Consider the following 16,549-nt stretch of genomic DNA (forward strand, 5'->3'; position numbering starts at 1 on the left):
GGGGAGGCCAGTCTCGCCGCCAGCGACGACGGGGACGCAGACTACGACCTCGCCGACCGCGACTCCAACGATTCCGGGGAGCTCCTCTCGCACCGGCAGCAGGTGATCTCGGGCTCCCAGCCGCGGACCTCGGCCTCCGCCTCGTCTGCCTCGACGACCCCTCGCTGGAGCAGGAGGGCCTGGTCAGCGTGGCCGCGGTCGAGCACGTGCCCCTTTCAGGCCCGTACCTAAGTTTAGGTGGCCCCGGTGCAAACACAAACTGGGCCCCATATTTTGAAGATACAAATAAGAAAAATATAGTTATAGTTCACAATGTAATTACCGTTATCATTAATGCCTCGCAAGCTCGTGCTAAGTTGCAATTTCACTAAATGCTGATTGCATCTGCATCCGCATCAGCCTCATGCCGTAGTTGCCGACTGAAGGTGAGACATCATGACTAGAGACTCTTTTTTTGTAAATGCCTGATTTGATCGTCTAGGTTATGAGCTATTGACTTGACTGGCTTGACGTGGAAGATACTGAATTGTAACATATATATATTTTAGTGGGCTAATTGTTGCTTAGGGTGACCTCTCAAAATTGGTGGCCCGGTGCGATCGCGCCACTTGCGCCACCTAATATACGGGCCTGGCCCCTTTCCGCTGTTGCCAGGCCGCGTCAAGGCCGCCGCCGCCGTGCTCCTCCCTCCCTCGCCTTCCTCCCGCGCGCCCCCCAGCGCCGCCTGCGGCCCTGGCAGCTTCCGCCATGCCTCGGTTGCATCTGCATCCCTCTCGCGCCGCCACCGCCGCCGTACACCTTGCCGCTGCCACCGCCGCCGCAGACCTTGCTGCCTCCCACGAACTGGCACGAGCGGTCAAAATGAGAGGAGTTCCTCCACGGGAAGGATGAATCGCGCAGGAAAAGTGCCTCGGGGGCGATTGGGGAGGGGAGACGCGCCGCGCGAAAATGCATTTCTCCCTAAAACATGTTTTCGGGAGGTTTTGTGGGGTTGTTTTGAATTGTTTTTACTCCCTCCGTCCTAAATTATTCGTTTTAGATTTTCTATATATAAAACTTTTACTACGGATATAGATGAATGAACGTTTAGATATGTAGTAAAAATTATGTATTTAAAAAAGTTAAAATGAGGACGTAGGGAGTATCAAAGAACCCAGGCATGGAAGGACGGCGGCTCGTCCCGAACAGAGATTGCCCGGTTCCCGTCGAACGTGGTAGCAGGCTAGCAGCACGTCCTCTCTGATTCCTTCTGTGCACGGCAACACCAAACTGTGAATCCAAGTATGAATTACTTTGTTTTGCTCTTTTTTCTGTGTGCTCTGTGCTGTGTGCTTGTATCTCCAAGACTCTGCATAATATGCCAGTGCAAAAAAAGATGGCTAAAAAACAATACTACATTGGGCCGAATTTGGGCTTCTAAACAGGCCAGGCCTATCTATTAATCTAGAAAAGGAAGCCCAATGTTTTGGTTCGGCCTCCCTTTTTTTTTTATCCCACGCGGCGGCCACGCGAAACGGATCGGCCTTCGCCAACCCAGATGGAATTCCTCTCGTATCCGCCGTTCTGGCAATTCAGTTGAGCGAAGGAGAAAAATCACACCGGCAACCGGCGGCGATCGAAGGCATCTGCTGCTGGCGTCGTGTGCCTGGCGGGTGGATTGCGCCGAGAAGACCCAGTTATTAGTTCCTTCTGCTACGACGCCACCCACACAACCGAGACAACCCCACCTCGGGCGGCGACATGGACATGGAGGTTGAGAGGGCAGTGAGGGAGATGGAGAGTAAGGGGAGGAAGAGAGTCCGCGAAAGTGGGGCCGCAACGACGAGCAGACAGAGGGAAGACCCTGCAACTCCGGCGGCGCTGGAGAGGTTGGCACGTTTGGTGGCGGAAGCGATCGAAGCATGGGAGAAGAGGGCCGCGGAGGCGAAAGGGGGCCCGTCTAATCAGCGTGGGAAGCCGGAGGTGGACTATTACGCCTTGAACAGGCTCTGGTCCGGCTCCTTCGGTTCCTTCGATGACACCAGAGTGAGTCACGATGGTTTCTTCTCCGTTATGCTAATTATAACTCGATTATTATCAATCAGTGTTTTGATAGCGTCCATTATCTTCAGTTGTTGTATCTCGATCGATTAATTCATACTACTTGCTAGCATTACTGTTTTCTCATCAAAATTTATGCCACTGCTACTCGTCTCCGATAGCTATAGCATGTATTGTTTTGTGGCATCTTCTCTTGATACATACCTCGTAGATTTGGTTGGATGAGAAAAACAAAAACCCGCAATGCATAAGCTGAGATGCGATCCTTGCAGATTTTTGTGTTTTTTTAAACACCGTTTGCACATGTTAATTAGTCACTATTCTTATGACAACTGCTGCTGCTATTAGACTACAGTACTCTACCTAAACTCATTTGAAATCGCCTCAAATTACTTGCAGCCAGGATCAAACCCATGCGTTTTACAGATGAGCTTGCGCCTCCTCGGACTGCCTCCAAATGCAATACTCTACAGATCTTTTCAGTCAAAGCCAGAGGAATAACAGGGAGTTTACAGTGGCCGCTACAAGTGTTTGGTATGGTTGCCCTACGTGACCCAGTTGATCACAATCGCAATATTATCTTCGAACGTACAAGGGATTACTGCCAAACCCTCACCGAAATGGTCTATACTATCTCTAGCCTGGAGTACCATTAATTGTTTCTTACTTTCTTGCTGTGCTGCCTAAACCAGCAATAATTTTCCGCAACTTTCTTATACACCTTTCAGGTCATTACTATGCATCCACGCTTGGAGTTTGTTACCATGTCATCTTTACACACCTGTACTTTCTCAAAGATGTTGGTTAATCTGTTTAATTCCATCAATTATTGATATCTTTGATGATGAGCCTATGGGATAGAGGGGTGTCCTGAAATGTGATTGGATTTAGTTGCTTTCTAGAACGTACAATGCCTCAACCCATAGAGGTTCATATTACTTGCATCTGAATCATGTAAAGAACTCAGCTTTTCAGTAATTACCATCTCTAGCAAGTTGATCAAGCAGGTGCATGTTGTGGGAAGCTCTAGGGAAGATTGTCTGCATGTTTTTTCCCTTATTCCTGACTGTCTCCTTAGGAATTCTAGGCTCCCATGTATATGCTTATTAGTGTGTTGATTATGTACACAACAATCTCATTTTGTATCGCTAATGCATTAGGTTAATAATTGTTGCCGCACATTTCGCCCTGCATTATGTTTCTATACTATCTTTTTTTATTGACCCTATATTATTATGAGACCTTTTCTTCTTTATGCTGTTTTGTATTGATATAAGCTACTTGATGTTAGTCTCTTCTTATTTTGCTTCAGTATATATACTTACTGTTTATTTGATTCTGTTCCATACAGGATCCATATTTAGTGCTGACAGGTCCTATCCGTGCTGTAGTATCTTTCGATAATTTGACCTTGAGGTTAAGCTGACAGTGAAGGGCACTACTGAATCTGATGATAAAGACTTAAGCGCTCTAGCTGTGCCATTATCGCGCAGTGCTTCGTGTATTTCCTGCTTGTCTATGTAGATTACACAAGCAAGCTTTGCACCCTAGAGCTTAAGGGTGTCTTTGGTTGGGCTTTCCAACCTGCTTTTACTCTTGCAAAAGCCAAAAGCCAACCAAAGGGCCTAAAAGCTCTACGTGCTTTTGCCCAAAAGCTACTTTTGCTCTAGTACAAAATCAAAAGCATCTTCCCCCTGCTTTCAAGTGCTTTTTGGTAAAAAATTACCCACCTGCCACTGATCATGAAGGTAACGATTCGTTTTTTGCCCCGATCTATTTCTCCCGACGCGTCCGTCCGCTCCTCCTGTCGCCGCACCCCGCCGCCCGTCGCCGCCGGACGCCGTCCGCCGCCCCCGGTTGTCGGTCCGCTTCCCGCCGACCCAGCGCCCCCAGCCGCCCGCCACACCCCCGCCCCCGGACGTCCGCCGCCCGATGACCCCGGCCGCCGCACCCCGCCGCCCATCGCCCCCGGTTGCCAGCCACCGGCCAGCCGTCCGCCGCTCCCTGCTCATCCATGTTGAAGGATGGCATCCTTGTATAGAACTTTTGATGGATATAATTCTATTTATGTGGACCAATTACTTTAATGGATGAAAAATATATAAAATTTATTTTGTTACGAGCAATTTGCATATAAACACACTCGTAGACCTTTAGGGGCATTACAGGTATTTCTTACAAAGCCTACAGTTTCACAGCTCCTCTAACCAAACGGTCTTCTGTTTTTCCCACAGCTGCTTTCTCACAGCTGCTTTTCCACAGCTCCCAGCTCACAGCAACTTTTCCAAAAGCCACAGCCCAACCAAACACACCCTAAGTATGCCGGTATTGTTTACTCTGTCGAAGCATCAAGTGTGCAAGTTGGTAGTGGGGCATCCCTAGGTCGTGTTTAGTTTGTTGCCAGTACAGCTAGTATTGGACATGAGGAAGCCATCTTCTGGAGATGGGGATGTCCCTGTTACTGATGATGGCATGATCAAGCTTTCACGCCATGTCTCTGTTGAGGTTAATGGAAAGTTGAGGGTTTCCGCGATGGCATGACGTCAAGGTGATAACAAGCCTGTTAAAAGATGGAAGGATTTCACACCTAAGGAAGCCAATAGAAGCCTTGGTATGCTTACTTTTGTCCTCTGCAGAATGAAAGTCACTGTCGTATGGTCGCTTGTTACGGTCGAACCTTCTGAGTGAGCCAATTCTTAGTTGCTGGAAGTAATGATGTCATGACTATGCTGTGTATAGTGAAAGTTTCCAACTATTTATTCAACTTGGTGTCCTGTAGTAACGCAAGTAATGCTGACATTGGCTTTTGTTTGCTGTATCGCTGTCTGTATCGGGATTGTATTGGACTTGATCTCTTTGATAACCCTACTATGTTGTGCACATATAGATATTAGATGTTTAACTGGGTGGCATTGTTCATTGAATCATTTCACTGTTCACATTATTGGACTCAGTGGACTCAGCTATATCTGCATTGGTTCCATCCAATGAAAGTATGTTCTGGTGGTTGTGGTTTAAGTAATCTGTATTCTCTAGCATCTTGAGCATTCCAGATTTACCATCTGAGATACTGAATCGGTCCTGCCCCAATTTATTGACGGCCAAGATACATTGTTGGGAGTGAAACAGTGGTCTGAGAATCCTGTTTGCAATTGGCGTCTTGAGGGATGAAACAAAGAATATTTACATCCTCTGTTGCTTGAGATGTTTGTAGTATTGTAGCTCATGTTCTTTGTGTGTTGACCTGCCCTGTTCATGGAATTTTCAGCAAATCCGCTTCCGTTTGCATTTCTCTGCATGTATGCCACCACATCAGAACGCCGAGAAGGAAGAATTGCAAACATCCGTATTCAGCAAATACTAACTTTGTTTCCAACTAATTCTATGTCCGAAGATGCACACCAATCCAACCAGCCCCTGAGTTTGATGCTGCTGGTGGTAATCTGTCCTGGTTGCAGCGAGGTGCCTTGCAATTGCCTGGCAAACGAGGGCCTGAGGTCATGCACCAAAGCCTCAACCGTGAGGCACTGACGCCCCTAGCGTTCATCTGCGCCTGACTCTGGAAGGAACGAATCCGAGCCAACTGCTCCTATTCATCACAACGCGCAAACGCTTTCTCGTAATTCCATCTGACCAACTCAAGCCTGAGCATCACTCCTAGAGAACCAGCTGCCCTGAAAATAAGGGCAAAGCTAACGCTCGCTCGAGCGTTTCTTTGAGCTTGAGCACTCGATTTTTTTCACTCCCCTATCCGGCTGCTCCCCTGTGCCAAAGTGCTTCTTCTTCGATTCCGGCAGATCTCCGACGAGGCTAGGACTCTGGATTTGGGGTTAGGGTCTCGGGGTTGGGGTTGGGGTCGAGTTCACCGAAGTCCGGCGGTCTTCGAGGAAGGGTCGCGGCGGCAGGCCGGACCGGCGGAGGCTGCGGGCGGCGAGGCACGACGGCGATGGTGCCACCGGCCGGGCTGTGGAGGACATCCGGTGGGTGGGGCATGGGCGGGGGCGACGGCTGCGACAGCGGCGGCGACGGGGGGCGGGCAGGGAGGCGGCTGCCGCGGGCGCGGTAGGGTCTCGCTGGAGCGCAGCGCCGCGCCCGGCCCGGCGAGACCCTACCGCGCCGCGGCTGGGCAGTGGCACGCTGGGGCGGAAGCGGGGCAGTGGCATGTTGGGCAAACAAAGCTTGAAGAAGAAACATGGCATGGGTGTTGGCTTCTGCTGGAGGTAGAAGACGCAGGACAGCCGTTTGATTTTCATCGGATGGTCATAAAAATCGAGTGCGAGCCTGCTCTAAAACACGCGAGTGTCGAAAATAATTCCCACACACGCATGAATGATGAATCTCGAATTGATGTCTATTGCACATACGCATGAATCATGAATTGATTGTCTCCTGATCAAACCCTTGATTGTCGGTGCTAATCTGAGATTGGTATACCCGCAAAAAAAATTTGAGATTGGTATGTCGTCAATCAGAATCTAAAAGGCCAACCAATCGTGGCAGCCCATCGAAACAACGGAGACCAGAGGATGAGGGAATGAAACACATCCGTCGTGTTCATCCTTTCATATTCCTTTCGGCGTGTTTAATGGATAAGTTCACTTTGTATCCCACACGGATCGCCAAACCGTAACTTCCAGACCATGGATGCGGAAGCTTCAGATTATGCCAAGCTTAAAAGTTTGTTTTTAGATATATTTTTTTGCTGTTTTCAGAATCTAGTGCGTTATTATGGTTCTGTTTGGCATGGCTCCGATTCTGGGTGGAGCTGCACCACTCCACAACTCCAGGTGGAGCCAGCTCTGAGTGAAGTTGGAGCGGTCTAGATGGTATGTTTGGTTAGAAGAGTGCTCTCAGCTCCAAAAAGATCGATTTCAGTGTGAATTGCCATTATTGCCTCCAATTCAGGTCCCACTTCTTATCCTCTCTATCCCCATCCTTTTCTTCTTCTTGCCCCGGGGCTCCCGTCACCTCACAAGATCTCGTCGTCAGGATCCCTCAGTCTCTCCTCACCGCGGTCGACGAGCTGCCTTGGCGTTCACGGCCCATGCCCTGACCGCCGTCGTGTTCCAAATCGATCAGGAGGGATGGCAGGAGGGGCAGCAGGGGGCAGCAAGAGGGGCCGGCTAGCGGCCAGGAGGGGTAGCAGGAGGGGCGGCGGGGGTCGGACGGCCAGCGGCGATTGGGAGGGGTGGCAGGAAGGGCTGGCCGGCGGCCGGGAGGGGCAGCGGGAGGGGCGTGGGGGAGGAAGATGACGACGCGGGAGGGATGGAGTCACGGCGCGGGGGGGCTCGGGAGAAATAGAATCGAACTATTTTTTTAACCAGTAGCATAGGTGGGTAATTACCCACCAACTTTATGAGGAGGTTCAAAAGATGTGGTTTTAGAGTTGCAAAAGAGGTGCTCCAAAACTCCATTTGCACTACAGCTCTATAAAATTTTGGAGCTGAGGTATTTGGCTGGAATTTTTGCTGGAGTGGCTGGAGTTCAGCTTCAGAGGCATGCCAAACAAAGCCTTGTCTAACACAGACCATGGAGTCCAGAAGCATGTATGTAAGGAGCATGTATGTATGGATGGGATACCCCCTTGCTCCAGAAGCTTCCTGGGTGGGGCCAGATCGCCAGAGCAACACACCCGGAACAAGCCAACCATCACTTTCGTAGTTGGGGACCAAAATATCTCTCGGCCGATCGAAGGTTCAACTCTCAATTTCGATCAATCGTCAATCAATCTAAACAGCGAATCCTTTCCAAAACCCCCACCGGAGAAGATTCATGTCCAACTTCTGGTGGCACCGTGGTTGGAGCCCGCTGGGCGGCCCCTGCGGCGAACAGCAGCCCACGTTCAAGGTCTTCTGCAAGGCCTACGAGGGGCGCTGCCTCGCTGTCCGCGACGGCGCCCTTGCCCTCCTCCCCGCCGACCCCGCCGACGAGCAGCAGCACTGGTTCAAGGACACGCGCTTCAGCCTGGGGGTCAAGGACAAGGAGGGCAAGCCCGTCTTCTCCCTCGTCAACAAGGCCACCGGCCTCGCCGTCCAGCACTCCCTCGGCCCGTACCGTCCGGTAATTCCCCCCTCGATCTGCTTGCCCTTCCCTTTCTCCCTGCTCTACTGCTCTGTATGTTTGGTTGGTCCGCTTGTGCGAAATCTTGGATCTTTGAGTCATTGGAGAATGTAGATTTGAATAACGTGTTTGAATCGTTGAGGTCTTGGAGAATGTAGGTTGGAATAATGTGTTTGGGGGGCTTAATTTCAGGTGAGGCTGGTGAAGTTCAACCCGGAGGACTTCGACGAGTCGGTGCTGTGGACGGAGAGCGGCCACTTGGGCAGGGACTTCGGCTGCATCCGCATGATGCACGACGTCTGCTTCCGCTTGGACGCCTTCACCATCGACGACGAGGGCGAGTACCACGACGGCACCACCCTCGTGCTCTCGGATTTGGCCGGGGGCGACACCCGGAGCTGGAAGATCCTCTACTGGAACGACGAGGCTAACACGACCCTCGCAGGGCTTGAGGCAGAGCCCACCTGCCGCATCTACTGCAAGGCCGACGAGAGTTTCAGCGTCACCATCTGCGATGGGGCCGTCTGCCTCGCGCCCACCGACCCCAACGACGTGTACCAGCATTGGATTCAGGACAAGAGGCCCGGGAACATGATCAAGGACCAGGATGGTTACCCGGTTTTCGCCCTCGTCAACAGGGTCACTGGCGACGCCATCAGGGGCTCTGAGAGGGATGGCCGCTCTACAAAGCTCGTGCCATACAACCCGTTCTACTTTGACGTCTCGGTGCTGTGGACGACGAGCTGGGACATGGGGCAAGGCTTTCGGTGCATCCAGATGGTGGACAACATCTTCCTGAAGTTTGACACCTTCCATGGTGATGACACCAGCGTTGTGCTATCGCATTGGCGCGAGGGTGACAACCTGCAGTGGAAGATTGTCCCCTGGTGTAAGTCTCCCTACATGTACAGTGAACTAGTTGCTACAGCTTTTGCATGATTATTTTGTTTCCTACTGTAGAAATTTTTGCACATCTCATGAATATAAGCACAAGAAAGTCTTAAAGTGGTGTTCGATGGAAACTGATAGCTTAAATGCGGGACATTTCATCAGTATCTGACATTAATCAGAGTGATGGTTTAGGATTTGACACTTCATATCTGAATGACACATGTAAAAATCCCAAATTACGATTCTATGGAATGCCATATTTGGAAATTCCCCTATCTGTTGCGTCTTGTAATTGCCTATTTTTGTCAGTATTAGTATATGCTTGATGTCTATAATTAAATTACCAAAGTGGACTAGTAATTGTAATATCTCTCATATTTTTGGGACAATATTGAAGGACATTTTAGCTACCATTTGGCTAACTGGCCCATGATCTGCCAAAAAAAGGGAGTATGGGGGTAGGTGTGCCTAGTTTGAGAGATTTAAATTTGTGTCTTCTTGCTGCAAGAAGCTTAGATAGTTAAGGTGATCATATAATCTGGATACAACCCATTGATTTCATAGTAATGAACTGTCCACAGTAATAAATGTCATTTGATTGGCAATTCTGTAGAGTATAGCTAGAAATTTAATGATGGCCTTCTTTGCAGGTCTTGTGGTGGAGGATCTTGAATCACAGAGTTGGAGGAGCTCGTGTCCAAAGGATCAGAGGTCGAGGATGGAGAAAAGGAGCAGGAGGTTGCGGAGAAAACGGATGGAGCAGAGTTGCCACTGGACATGCTGAAGCTAAGGCTGGGATAGCAGGGCGATGAAGATTGGAACGACTTGAAGTTTGTTGTGCGCTTTTGTTGCAATCAGAACAGCAAGAGTAATAAGGTCACTTGACCTTATATTCGGGCCTTTATTTTTATGCCACCAAATTTCAGCTCCCATTTTCTGATAGGGGCTTTAATTTCTTCCCGCCAATTCAGCACGAGACACTCTTGGTGACAACAATCATAGCGAACCATATATTGACAAATGGTAATGCTTCAACTCATACGTGTGAAGTTTGCACCCCTGATTTTAGATGTGCTTTTTTGATGTTCCACTCGCTGATTTTGTGAAGTTTGCAGTAGTTAATTTGTGATGTTGCAATATATGATTTTTAACGTTGCACGGGCGACTTTAGATGTTTCATTGGTTGACTCTGGATGTTGCATGGTTGATTGTGCTGCAACATCCTTCTCTTGCTAAACTAAGATTAGTGTCGGATGTTACATGAAACATAATGCAAATGTTACGACGGGAATTTCTATTTTAGAGTTGGATGGCAAGGAGGTATTTCAGTGCACATTTTTATGTTGCAAATATTGATTTATGATATTGCGGTTATTAACATTGGATTTTGCGACGGACCGTTGGAGTATCAGATAAGTAATTTACTATTGGACGTCCAGGTGCTAGTTAGCTCCAAATAAACAAACAGCCACACATTTCATAAAGATCAATGGAGCATTATAGTACACTCTTCCTTCCCTATAGCTCATCTCACAAAGCATTATGAGAGTTAAATACTTCCTCGCAGAGTTCATAGAAAGCACATAGGAGTACCACGTTCTCCCTAACCAGTGTCAAATAAACGCTAGAGTTTCATATAGAACACATAAGTACAGAGTACTACATTCTCCCTATAGTTCAAACAAAGCATAGGGCATATGTCTATGCTATTAATACATTGCAACTATTAATGGAGGAATTAACAGAGTCCGCTTCTAAGTTCCAACAATTGCCACCAGTGCAAGTATACTTCAGGTCTAGCACACATGGAGTGAGTTTCAGTTCTGAAGTAGCCTTCCTCTTCACACATCTCCCAGGACTTTCTAGCAATTGCAATGCACTATATCATAATGATGATACCACATCCGTAGTTTACAATCCTACCAATGTTACAGACAGATACCCTAGATGTAGAATATAGACAACTAGCATATATGAGAAATAATTGATAGTTTCTTACATGCAATTATTAATATGGGAGACGTTGTACTCCCTTGCGCAGCAAATCCCTATCCTTGGCGGTAGCTTTCGAAACTGAATATGCCAGGCTCATGAAACCGGCAAAAAGATCATTTATTTTATTGTAAAGATCCATGTCAGTCCAACTCCCCTGAAAAGTTCAAGAACATCATTAATTAGACACTATAGACCATCTTAATTGTTGTGAATGCTACCAAATGTAATTTGGGCAAGGTATTTTTGCAAGTATGCTTACATTATTGATTGCCGCAAAGTCTGCATGTCCATGGTCAATCATGTTTCTCACAAATTTGATGATATTCTTATAGATAAATCCAGTATAAGTGCCATTGGAATATATCTGACAACAAGCGGGACACTTCTTGATAAGATTCCATAAATTATCTCCATAATATTGAGGCATCAGGCAATAAAGATCATTGCAGAATTTCTTTAGGACACCAAAGGGCAGTGAGTCTGCCCACTCATACAGAGCTATATAAGACTGAATCCTCAGAGCAGGATCAAGAAGTATTGGATGATTAAGTACCGCTTGAGCCCATGTGTACCTGCAGCAGAATTTTATATTATGTTAACAGAAATTCAGTAACAAAGTACAATGAAGGAAAGAAAAGGATTCATTTTACTTTTGGCACATGGCATGTGAATTTATCAAATAACTGAACCCCTGCCAATCACAGCCTGAACTAGCATTAATATATGCAGCCCCACATAAAAACTTGTCAAAATCTTCAAGATCGTTAAAGAAGAATTTTTTCTTGTCATTTGGCTCTTTACTGATACCAATTAATTTGATGTTCATAGATGATTGAATAGCATAGCTTGCAGAATTTGCCATGCCACCATGATATAAATCTCTTATCCCCATGTCTGACAAGGTAGTAATGATAGCCCTGCGAAGATGGAAAAGTTAAGCCACTAGCGTATAAAATGAAAAGCGTGCATGAAGATTTACGAAACATTCTTCACCACAACTACCTTAGTTGATTTTTCCAATAGCCTGAAATCTCGTTATTCTGTTCATAAAATGGTGGCAAGTCCTTATGTTGCAAAAGGCATTCGAGTTTTTCGTAGCAGACGATCCATGTATCTAGCTCTTCACATTCAGCAATTAGATGAGCACTAGCTATTGCAGCAGAACCTTTCACTTTATGAGTGCTTTGGAATATTCTCTCTGCAGCTCCCTTCCCATCTTGATCCTTTGGTAGAAGAAGAAATGTAGCTTCATGCTCAATGAGCTCATCTGAACGAGACTCCAGAATCAGCGACCCATGAGAAATTTTATCTCCTTCCTCATAGCTAAACCGGAAACCTTGGATGAACCCGCCGACTGTTTCCTGAAATCCAAGTGATATGCATGCATTCATGTTAGTTCCTGTGTTTTAAATTGACACAACTGGATCATAACATCAGTTGAGTACCAGATAAACTTGTTTCTTCTCATTTACTTCCTTGACTGCCGTTCTAAAGCCATATAAACGGGAACTTTCTTTTTGCAAAGCTGATATTCTCTTTGTTATTCCATCCACTGTATCCTTTCCGGCACTTCCTCCAGCCATACCTAGCATGAAGAAAGATTTCAAAAATCTATAATTTGAGGAAATCAAACAGCTTTTAAGGAGCTGTATGTACTCTGTATGAACAAACAAATCAATTCATATATCTAACTGTAGCAAAGTTATATGTTATCAAGCCGATCCTTAAAAGACAAAATAAAAGTAAAATCTCAAGCTGATCCAAAAGTAATATGTTACCAAGCTGATCCACATAAGTCTCAATCGCATGCAAACCAAAGTCTTAAAAGGAAAGGAAATGTGATTAATCACATAAGTACCACTCCAGTTAAAGATTGGGAGTAAGAAAGAGATCGCCGATCCCTATATCAATTAATTAGTGCTACGTTTATATTGACTTCTTGTTATTTGTCTTAGTGATTTCAAGTCTAAATAAAGTAGTACAGTTTTTCAAAAAAAAAAAGAAAAGCACTACGAAAAGAATGAATTGAATATCCATAGTACACAGAACAAAATGAAAATATAAAAACCTTCAAATATTAACCATTTCAAAATCCGAAAATTAATAGATTTTGCATGTGGACAAAATTAATTCAATACATGTTCCAATCATAGTATACACACATAAGTTTGGTAAAAGTGTTAAGTAACTATTGAATTTCATCTGAAAGAACAGGCATTTATGTTAGTCATAGTAATTCACGCATGCAAAATGATCTAAGCTCTAGAAGAGTATGTGACGGTGGTCAAGCACCAAGAGCGGGGATCCGATGGGACCCCCTCTTAGAGATCCAGCCTGGGGGTTAGTTCTTGCATAGGGATTCGAGAGGTGTTTAGGGGAGTTAGTGTATGATTTTGCTAACAGAGTTTTTAGACAGGTTTAGACCGCTCGGAAGCGTAATACCCTACATCATATGTGTTATATTGCTTAGAGTTATCTATCTTGTTTGTATAAGAGCCGACCTTTTATAAGCTAGGTCCATGGGGGACTGGTTGGGGTGAGCCTTGCACCCCAATCCATCCATTTACATTGTGTGTGTGAACGCGGCGGCCCAATGGCCGCCCTCCTTGCTACAGTTCCTTTGACGCGCCATCCGCTTGCCCTGATGTTTCCTTACCTTGGTACGCACAGCGCTAGAGCACCCTATCCAAGTCGTCTGTATGTCAATCTTCGCATTTTTACCATATCCTTACTTTTCTCAGCCCGGACCCAATGTCCTGGGACAGGGGGCGATGAACTAGCTCACAGGATCCTTCCTGGGAAACCTTTGTTGCTTCCCGGGTCCGCAAAGTGGGCCTGTCGTTCTTGCAGAGTTCCCGGGAGGCCTTTTGCAGCTTCATGGGTCCTCAGTGTGGGCCCACCTCTCTGGCAGAGGGCAGTTAGGAGCCAGGCGGGTGCTCTTGACACGAGGGCAGCGCCCGCTGCCTGTTGGACAGGATGGGTGGGGTCGCTAGTCCTCGAGGCACCCAGACGTGTCCCATCAATTGTAATGATGGTGTTTTTACGGGGACGAGGCGCCTGCTGATGGCCTACCTCGACTGCCACGCCCTTCTCACGCCAGGATATGCCACCGCTTGCTTAGCTTTGAAGCGAGCCTTCTCGAGTGGCTTCCCAGGAGGCCTCCTCGGCCGCGTCCCGCTCCCACCGCGTGGGCCCTCAGTAAGTCTCAGAATGTGGAGGTGGTATTTTCCAGCTCCTTTCTAGGTTTCAGATTTTAGGGTCCATCTCCTTAATTGGGCTCCACGCAGAGGGAACCTCCTTTCTGCAGGCGGGTCCCATCTGTAAGTATGCCATCCAAACTAATGATTGAGAGTTGAGAGTCGAGCCAAACAGTCTTTCTACCTTAATTAGAGACTAAGTGAGAATCTAACAAGAGTGCAGTGTTGGCGCTGTACGAGCTAACACAGGCACACAGAATTATATTTCTAATTTATATAATACCCCCTTATTTTATTTGTACGCATAGAGTAGCTTACCGAGTATAAAGAAACTAAATAATAACCATCGCAAAAATGAGTAAATTAACCACCGGTTTGATTTTTTTATATGAAAAAATATCCCTGGTAAGGAGAAATACTTGGTTTCAAGATAATCATCACAATCATATTAAAATGAAAATGAGAAAATTTATGGTTATGTATATCCTTTTCAAATCATTTTGAATCAATATCATTTTTAGATAAGAATTGAAATCAAGCAAGCAGTTTGTTTAAGAATTCAAGTATGGCATGCATCCTTGATAAACAAATATGAATTTGTTGTGCATACGGAACATTTTCAACCATTGATTATAGAGCTAGCTACAGACTTTATCGAAATGTTTCGTTGATCATTGCATTTGTATTTTGAAAAGAAGAATGAAAGTGTGTAAGGAAAAGGAAATTGTGCACTCTTTAGCAAACAAATTAACAAGAGCACAAAGCAAATGTGCACTTAGTTCTATATAGTACCAATCATTTTTTTAATTTGTCTAGTAAGATTTACCCCCAAAAGTTACATAGTATATACTTACATGATCTGAAGTAGGACGGCGTCAAACATTGTTCCAGAAAAAGAAGACGCAGCGTCCTAAGCAGATTACTAGCGAAAGCTTGACAGTGGACTGAAACGAGGACCTAAATGTTTAAATCTACCTATCAGGTTATCACACAAATGCATGGGGGGCTGTTGGACATTTCTGATCCTGTGACTAAATGTCATATTGGTACAAGTACAATACTCAAAATTGGTATAGTAGCTCATGGTCGGCTGGTCGCCCTCTCTGCTTCATCGGGGCGAGAGAAGGCGCCATGGCAAGGGTGATTGGCGAATAGGTTTTGGCACAGTAGCAACTAGCAATGGATGCATGCGTGAGCAGTAAAGCTGTTGGCACTGTAGCAATGGCTGCTAGTAGGTGTAGGCTGCCCAGTTCAGACGTAGGCACGTGTCGATATGTGACTGAGCAGAAACACTGCCACGCATGCATGCTTTTAGTTCACAGTACGTACGGCCGGGGGCATGGGCTCCCGCGGTCCTCCCTGCGGCCAGCATGGGCAAGCAATGACTCTTTCCCTGTGTTTTTTTTCTTTTGAAAAATAAAAGCAAAGCTCTTTTTTTTAAAAAAAATATCAAGCACTCGTTTTTCTACTAAAAGAAAGGATAACTTACCTATTCATATGACAAAAGAAGATATGCTTAAATCTTCGACTTCCATAACTGTTAGCAAGTAAAATAAGAAAAAGGACGAGCTTTTTTAAGGGGAAAGACAAGAAGCTTAAATCTACAACTTCCATAATTGCAACTAGCAGCAGGTACTACAGAACTACGAAAGGATAAAAAAACAACAATTAGTGAAAGACCATTGCATTAATCACAATGAATGACATGTGCGATAGGTACACTGATGTAGTTGCATATATTCATAGTATACTAAGCATGCGTGCCTTAATTATGTACCTTCATAAACTGTACTGTCAAAAGGAGAACCACCAAGAAAGACCCCGCGACGATTGATCCGTTGCCTACAACCACGCATGTCGGCAAGTAAAGCGAATCAGGAAACTAGTTTTACGTTCTTGTTGGGGAAAAAAAGAATAAAACACAAGAGATCTGTCGAAATCATTATCAAGGACGAATAGCAATGCAAGGACCCAAACGGAAGAACATCGACCAAATGTAGCCTATAAGGAAAAAAAAATCCCCACAAAAAGTCCTACGAGATATACATGAGCATATGATCGCGAAACTGAAGATAAATGAGCAGTACAATAAACTGACAAAAAAATAACGCACAGAAATGCCCTCGATCAGAGAAGGAACTGAAAGCACAGAGTGGCCCTCGATCAGATCCACTGATGTGTGTGCCTGATCTGTGCGTGGGCTTCTTTTAAGCACCTCACAATAAAATTCCTAAGCTTACAAACAAGAACTTATTACTGACCTGCAAGTTCGGGGCTGTTTGGATACGAGGTGCTAAACTTTAACAGTGTCACATCGGATGTTTGGATGCTAATTAGGAGGACTAAACATGAGCTAATTATAAAAC

General features: G+C 45.9%; 2 protein-coding genes across 2 annotated transcripts in view; one reads left to right on the forward strand and one right to left on the reverse strand.

Moving 5' to 3' along the window:
- The first annotated feature begins 7,721 nt into the window (after positions 1–7,721).
- On the forward strand, positions 7,722–10,081 carry LOC101753584 (ricin B-like lectin R40C1). Its single transcript, XM_004957107.2, has 3 exons — positions 7,722–8,100; positions 8,293–8,989; positions 9,642–10,081. The coding sequence occupies exons 1-3, from the start codon at positions 7,813–7,815 to the stop codon at positions 9,773–9,775; spliced, it is 1,119 nt and encodes a 372-aa protein (XP_004957164.1). The 5' UTR covers positions 7,722–7,812; the 3' UTR covers positions 9,776–10,081.
- Positions 10,082–10,448: 367 nt separating this feature from the next.
- LOC101769035 overlaps positions 10,449–16,549 on the reverse strand; it is a 29,769-nt gene continuing 23,668 nt past the window's right edge. The window contains exons 4-10 of the mRNA XM_004959509.3: positions 15,961–16,025; positions 12,432–12,571; positions 11,989–12,347; positions 11,637–11,903; positions 11,246–11,558; positions 10,991–11,140; positions 10,449–10,853 (exon numbers count right to left, since the gene is read on the reverse strand). Of these exons, the coding sequence (XP_004959566.2) occupies positions 11,000–11,140; positions 11,246–11,558; positions 11,637–11,903; positions 11,989–12,347; positions 12,432–12,571; positions 15,961–16,025 (1,285 nt within the window). The 3' untranslated portion in view covers positions 10,449–10,853; positions 10,991–10,999. The remainder of the gene's footprint in view (positions 10,854–10,990; positions 11,141–11,245; positions 11,559–11,636; positions 11,904–11,988; positions 12,348–12,431; positions 12,572–15,960; positions 16,026–16,549) is intronic.

The sequence above is a fragment of the Setaria italica genome, chromosome II, assembly GCF_000263155.2.
Source record: "Setaria italica strain Yugu1 chromosome II, Setaria_italica_v2.0, whole genome shotgun sequence".
Lineage (NCBI taxonomy): Eukaryota > Viridiplantae > Streptophyta > Magnoliopsida > Poales > Poaceae > Setaria > Setaria italica.

Coding starts and splice junctions, on each gene's coding strand:
- LOC101753584 (XM_004957107.2), top strand. CDS start 7,813: ATGTCCAACTTCTGGTGGCACCGTGGTTGGAGCCCGCTGGGCGGCCCC. Junction 8,101..8,292: donor CCCTCGGCCCGTACCGTCCG/GTAATTCCCCCC, acceptor GCTTAATTTCAG/GTGAGGCTGGTGAAGTTCAA. Junction 8,990..9,641: donor GTGGAAGATTGTCCCCTGGT/GTAAGTCTCCCT, acceptor CCTTCTTTGCAG/GTCTTGTGGTGGAGGATCTT.